This window comes from Oculina patagonica, chromosome 6, assembly GCF_052425735.1.
Source record: "Oculina patagonica isolate OP01 chromosome 6, crgOcupat, whole genome shotgun sequence".
Classification (NCBI taxonomy): domain Eukaryota; kingdom Metazoa; phylum Cnidaria; class Anthozoa; order Scleractinia; family Oculinidae; genus Oculina; species Oculina patagonica.
The window spans coordinates 23,175,121-23,181,881 of NC_135763.1; the positions used below are offsets into that span (position 1 = coordinate 23,175,121).

The 6,761-nt window shown below is 39.6% G+C and overlaps 1 protein-coding gene across 1 annotated transcript; it reads left to right on the plus strand.

Moving 5' to 3' along the window:
* The first annotated feature begins 4,192 nt into the window (after positions 1-4,192).
* LOC144657945 (endothelin receptor type B-like) lies at positions 4,193-5,149 on the plus strand. The gene has a single exon (XM_078518279.1). It carries the CDS (start codon positions 4,193-4,195, stop codon positions 5,147-5,149), a length of 957 nt encoding a protein of 318 aa, XP_078374405.1.
* The last annotated feature ends 1,612 nt before the right edge of the window (positions 5,150-6,761 follow it).

Sequence of the window (6,761 nt, forward strand, 5' to 3'; positions counted from 1 at the left end):
CCTCATAAATACCCGCGGGCCACCTTAACCCAGACCAACACTAACAAGTTACTGGCCAGGCTAAAAGCATTCCGATTGGCTAATTTTAGCTACTGGTCCTCTGAACTTTTTGAGTAATAAACAACTCATTTTTCTGACTTCCGTTGTTCGTGCCCCTTTAGCTTTTTAGTCGTCTCATGCAAATATTTTAAGAATGTTTCCCCTCTCGCAATTTTTCGTATGTTACATTCTTAATATTTTTTATACAAATGTTAGTTTCGGCATTACTGAAAATAGTTAATGTGTATCCGAACGTAACTCATGCACCTTTAGGTATTTGAACATCAATGTAAGTCACAGTTTCGATATGGAACACTCCAGCACTTGTGGCAACACAAATGTAATTCCCTGTATCATTCATTTGTATGTCTCTAATAACTAACGTGCCATTGATCTGCTGGGACGTCCGTGGTGCTTCTTGTCTCTTTCAGCTGATGCCTGGTTGTGCGTCACCGGTGGCGCTTCAGGCTTAATCTGCAATTCTATCACCGTAGTTGAATATGGCTCGTTACCTGATATTTTGTGGAAAATTGCCAAATTGTATGCTGTAAATTGTCTGATTTGAAATCCTATTTAATAATGTTGTTGGTATATAATGAAAGATTAAGAATTTCTGCACGCCATCAAGAATAACATTAACAGTAGCCAAATCCGATATGTCAATCCCATATTATCCAAGCCCCTGGATTCTGGGGAGAAATGATGTCATGGCGAAGGTTGCGGGACAGGCTGGGAAGGGCAAAAAAAAGTAGGGTCGTTCCCTGATTTTCGTGTGGCCTTCCCTTGATGCAATGCGTCCTAGTTAAATCCAGTCAAATCCGTCTCAGGAGCGACTGGGAACGAGTCTGGATCGGCTCAGTCTCGACCGCGGTTAAACGCTAGAAAAATTTGCAAAAACAAAAAAGTACTTTACTAAAAAAGTTCTGTGTTTAAAAACAGGCAATTGCAGACTTCAAAGCAATTTGGTTCGGATGCAGTGAGTTTATAAAGTAAAACTACTTGTTTATTTGAGAGAATGGAAATATATTTACACTCAGCAACTATTTTATCTATCCCTGCTCATATTTGCACTTCAATATGAACGAAATTTCCCAATATTGAAAGAAAAACTGCCTGTGACGTTTGACTGCGGCCAAGGCTCAGTCTTTCATGTCGCGTGCTCAGTTTTCGCGCCAGATTCAAAACAAAGATAGCGTGAGTTTCGTGTGAAATACGCAAATATATAGCAGACATGAAACTAATTTTTAATGTCTATTGCGCAATGGGCGCTTGTTGAACGCCACGAATAGCTGAGTTGTTATTTAAAATCTGCTGAAAGTTATTTCAGGTTCAAAATAAAGAGGAAACAAGTGTCGTTACTCACAGCTTTATTTGACAGTCCCAGCTAAGCTTGGCGACATTTTGGGGGAGTCAAATTGTAAACAGCTGCGGTTTTATGTTGTTCTCCTTCGTTTATTTGTATACTGGCAATTACACATGTTTTAGTTAAACACACTTTGGCAAACACATTGACAACCATAAAGGAACGCTATTGAAAGGTTATTCCGCTTTTTACACAACTCAAATAGACCAGCGTTTGTTAACGTGCGACTAGACGAAAAATAACTTTTAAGAGGAGTATTTGCAAAACAGATCATGAAGTTCTAGTTGAGTTTTGTTGGAGTTTAAATGGAACAAAATCATGTACGGGATATTGAACAAAATCATGTACAGGAAACTGAACAAAGCAGGTGTGAGAAGTTCAACTAGCCCCAGTAAAATAAATATTGTCTTAGGCCCCGTCCACACTGACCCGGGTAAATTTGAAAACGCAGCAATTTTTTACCCGGATAGGCCAACCGTCCACACTGAAACGGCGTTTTCGGTCACCAAAAACGGTACTTTTCCAAAACGCTTTTCAAAGTGGGTAAATTTGAAAACGCCGGCTAGGTGGTGTAGTGTGTACGTCGAAAACGGGCGAAACCGGGACTTTTTGAAAACGCTGACGTCAAATAGTCATGTGTTCTCTGTCAAAACAAAAGGCTTAATTAGCTTAACAATAGCTCTGTGCATGCTTTGTATCTCTGGGTGCGATGTTGTTAATGCGGTAATTTTCAGCGTGAGAACTCCATTAAATGTGCTTAATTATTATTATCTTTGCAGAACTGAAGATGCAGTGAGGTTCTGCTTGCTTAGTTTCCTTAAAATGGGAGAATATCTAACTTGTTTGTCGACTGTGTGGGACGCCTGAGCAGGAAGCTTCTGTCGATCACTTTTTACGATGTTATCACGTGCACTGCCCGGAAGTTCAAGTTCATCTCAGACACATGATATGCTCCATCCTACGACTTTCCAGTTCATTGAAAATACTGTAAGAAACAGTTTTTTGGTCTTGCTATCTATTACATGCATTTAGTAATTGCCTTTGTACCGAAAAAACCCACTCCTATCTTGCCAAGCAAACATTATCAAACATCAGCCTTGCTGTTTTCCCCTATTAATTTAAAATTTCATACATGTAGCTGATTAGCTTTTTCTGTTTTGTTACGGTCAGTCCTTTCCTACACAATTAAATACATCATGATGCTGCCAACAGCCCCTCAAAAGAACTTATTGCGAATAAAACGTTTTTGAAAATAGATAATTCATCCGTTTTACGTACGGATTCTAGACGGTAAGCTAACGGGATCTCTTGTAGAGAGTTATCTAATAGACACTAATTGTCTTTTATTCAACTCTAACGAAACTCGCCACCATTTACCTCTCGTTTTAAACACAGAAAAAGGAGATCTGATTTGGCGGCGAATAATGTCTACATAGAATCATCCTTTGTGTTATTACTCGTTGCGGCATTGCAATACATTCGAAGTTAAGCGTGTGACAAATTTTGGCACAAGTTGAAACAAATAATTTAGATATGAACGACAATGACTCTTGCTTCAACACAATATTGATGGCCACAATGCCCACAAATTTCAAAAAAGCTGGGGTGTCGTCTAAACTCAGAGCTACTGAATGCAGTGACAAGAATCGAATCCATTTTCACCCAATAAGGAGCAAATGCTAAAACAAAACAATAATTGATATTTTCACAACTTAAAGACAATTGCTTCAAATACCTTCTTCTCTGACACGTTGTTCGGCGGTTATACTTTTTTCGGCTTTTTAAAATACGCTGCCAAAGGTACTGGGATTTCATAATTCTAATGGTGGTCATTTTACGTTTTAACACACAAAGAAGCAGCAAACCACGAGTTGTAACCCCCAGAAGGTACGGCGATGACACCCAACATGTTTACACGAGAATCATCTCTACCTCCTTCAGTTTCTCGAATTCGTGAATTTCATTCAGCGGGAAAGTAAACTGGCATGGAACAAAACTAACCCGAAAATATAAAAGGAACTCGGATCATGCAATTTTCGCAAATCGCGGAAAAGGCCAAAGACCCCGGCGTTATGAAATAACAAGCGGCCAGTTTTTTTCGCTAATTGTTTGACATTGCTGAAGAGAAAAAATCCGAAGTGTAAATTGTTAATTAATATGAGCTAGACCAAATGGAACGTTTTGGGATGGTGATTAAAGTAGAGTTGATATTTGTAGAGTAAAGGAGTAGAAGCTTTCACAAATAGCTTGAGAGCATAGTCGGATATTTCGTCTGTTGCTCCAATCCGAAATGCGTCATCTGCTATCACAGGCTAGTAAAAGCTTAAACGACTACATGCAGGAAAAAAATGCAAATCAAACGGTGCCTTGTATTGTAGATGCTCTAGACATCGTGCGTCATGTCTAGCACTTTGCATTTATAGGCCATTTTCGAGTTACTCTTTTCCTCTGTTTCAAAACGAGTCTACGTGCGAAACCATTCATATGAAGAACTTAAGTCATTTAATGCAAGGCCTGAAAATTTCACAAAACGGGAAATTAATAAACATCCTCCTTTCAAAATTGTCGAAATTTCCTAGAAGCGTTTTAAACTAACATCGGCTAATAAAGCTGTTATGGAAATCGTTGTCATGTTTTAAATTACCGTATCAATTACATTATTGACGTCGGCGTGCCCAAAGATTATTCCGCCTTCAATAGAACATAAATTGAGTGTTGCTTCCTCGTTAGCAAACCAGAAGAAAAACAATTTGTCAGAGATTTAGCTGAAGAAGAGCCTGAGCAACGAAAATGTCGGCAAACGTGAACACAACGACGAATATAACGCAGCCATTCAGTTGCTTCAGTAGAACTACAGTGGCAAAAATAGGAGCAACCTTCGCTTACTGCCTGATCTTTGCTGCATCGTTGGCTGGAAACTCCGTCATCGGAATAATTGTCTACAAGACGAAAACCCTGAGAAAACCTATCAACTTTTTAATCGTAAACATGGCGATGTCTGATCTGCTGTGGTCGATTTTCCTGATCCCGCATGTTCTAACAATGTTGTACGTCGACACCTGGCTGATCAGTGGTCCTCTTGGCCAGGCCTTATGTAAGCTGCTTCCCTTCTTACAAAATGTATCCCCTACTGTGTCTATTCAGACCCTGGTTCTGATAGCAGTGGATCGATTTAGAGCTGTGGTACTTCCCCTCCGTTCCCCACTCATCGGTTCAAAGATGTGGTCTTTCTTCATTCTCGCCACTTGGATCGTCGCCATGACTATCAGCTGCCCATTTATCTTAGCCTTCAAAGTTGCTGAATATCGAGAAAGGCTGGTGTGTGTACCGCAATGGAATGTAGTCTTCGGTAAGTCCTCTTCCTTCCAGAGTTACTTTACAGCATTTTTGGTTACATTCATTTTTATCCCTTTGGTGTTAATGGCCGTACTTTACTCTATCATGTATTTAAAACTCAAATGGAAAACTCCGGGGGAACAATCGGTCAACGGTGGACAGTACCACGCGAAAAGGAAGCGAAATGTGATAAAGATGGCCACTGCTATTGTGTTAGGGTTTGCCGTATGTTGGCTACCTATCAGCATTAGCAGGATTCTAGTCTTCTTTGCCGCATCCAACATCAAGACATCGTCTTGTGGCCTCATCCGCTTCAGGTTTATTGCCTTTGTTATGGCGTACACAAATTGTGCTATAAATCCATTCATATGTTTTATTTTCAGTGGCAATTATCGGCAAGCATCTCCTTAGATGCTTTTGTACTGTGCAGACTCGTAATAAAGTCACACCACAGAATTCCTTAAAGGAACGAAACGTAAAAATATTGACCAAATCTTGTCGGTGATCAACTATTCTGGTAGTGCTACTATTTATTTCAAAACCGGTTAGTATTTGATTTTATGCACATTTGAGAACCTTTGCATAACGGTTTTACCGTTTCTTAGACACCGGCTTTAAAATCATTTTGTAGTTATTTTGTAACTCAACGTGAAATTTCCTTAAGTTCGTAAGAAGTTTTTAATCGACCTTAAGCTTAAGCCTGTAAATAATATTTATTTCAAAGTGCTACAGTTTATTTGAGTTAACATATTCATAGAAATTTGCAGAATGGATTTTAAGCCCGTTCTTTGGAGACTGGCTTTACATTTCGCCATTTTATAGTTCTTATAAACTCTATAAATAATTTTATTGTATTCCATCCTCGGAGACCCAGGGGGCAGTTAGTGGGGCGAGGGAAACGCGAAACTGCGGGGAAAAAATATATAAGTTGCAGCGACTGAAAAGTGCCCCTGGGGAAAGAGTCTTACCAGTCCAGTTCAAAAACTTCTCTAAATACTGCCTCCTGATTGGGCAGAAAAATGTTTTGTATTCTCTTTGTATTATTCTGCCCAATCGGCGACCAGCCTGACTACAGTCCTTTTGGTGTGTTCTCATGTGAAGTATGTACACAATGCCAGTTCGCTCGCATACCTGTCTTGCTTAGCCAAGAATTTGCTCGGGAAGGAAATGTTTCAGCTAGTGCCTCCCCTGGTCGAAACCTTCGAAAGTTTGACGGCCATGCCTTATTCCTCTGTTTGTGATCAGTGGAGCAATTCGAAACTAGCCTGTTATTTTGTCATTTTTGTCAACTCAAGTCTTAACCTGACTCTAAGGAAAATCGAACTAACAAAAACCCGACGCCAGAAAAGCCCTTTCCATTCGAAATGTCACAGTGATGTCAACACATGCACTGTTATTAAACACAGCGGGCGAATCATTCTCCGGTGCATCAAGTCTTCGAAAGAAGTCTATTTGACGCATGCAAATACAATTGCTATTGATTTTGTAACGGGAACGTTATTAAAAGGCTGTCTCTGTAAAAACCTCCCACTCAAATTAGTGTCAAAAATAATTTTGTTGAAATCATGGCAGGTGAAAGACTTCACCGAGGCTAGAACTAAAACAGTTTTTGGTTGATTGAAAATTATTTTCTGGCAGCGTAAGGAGCCATTAAATATTTTGCTCCTTCCGGGCCCGACAAGGACGGTTACAATATTTGAAACGGTACTAATTAAAAAGATGAAATATGATTGGTTGACTAATATAGAAAGAAGAGAGGTGTACAGTTAAAAGATGCTACAAAATAATAAAAATGTGCAATAAAATTTATTTTGCCTTTTTAGCTGTCCGATCTGCCTTGCATCTGTTTAACGTCTTATTCAATATTACTGATCCCGCTGATATACGGCACGATCCGGCTTTACTTCGCTCTGTTTGTACATGTGGTCCTTGCATTATTCCAGAGGTAAAAAAATTACTCGGGCTGCCAAGCCCAAAGTCAAGAGTTCGGTCGCATTATTTTACTCAGGCCGCGAAGCCCCTA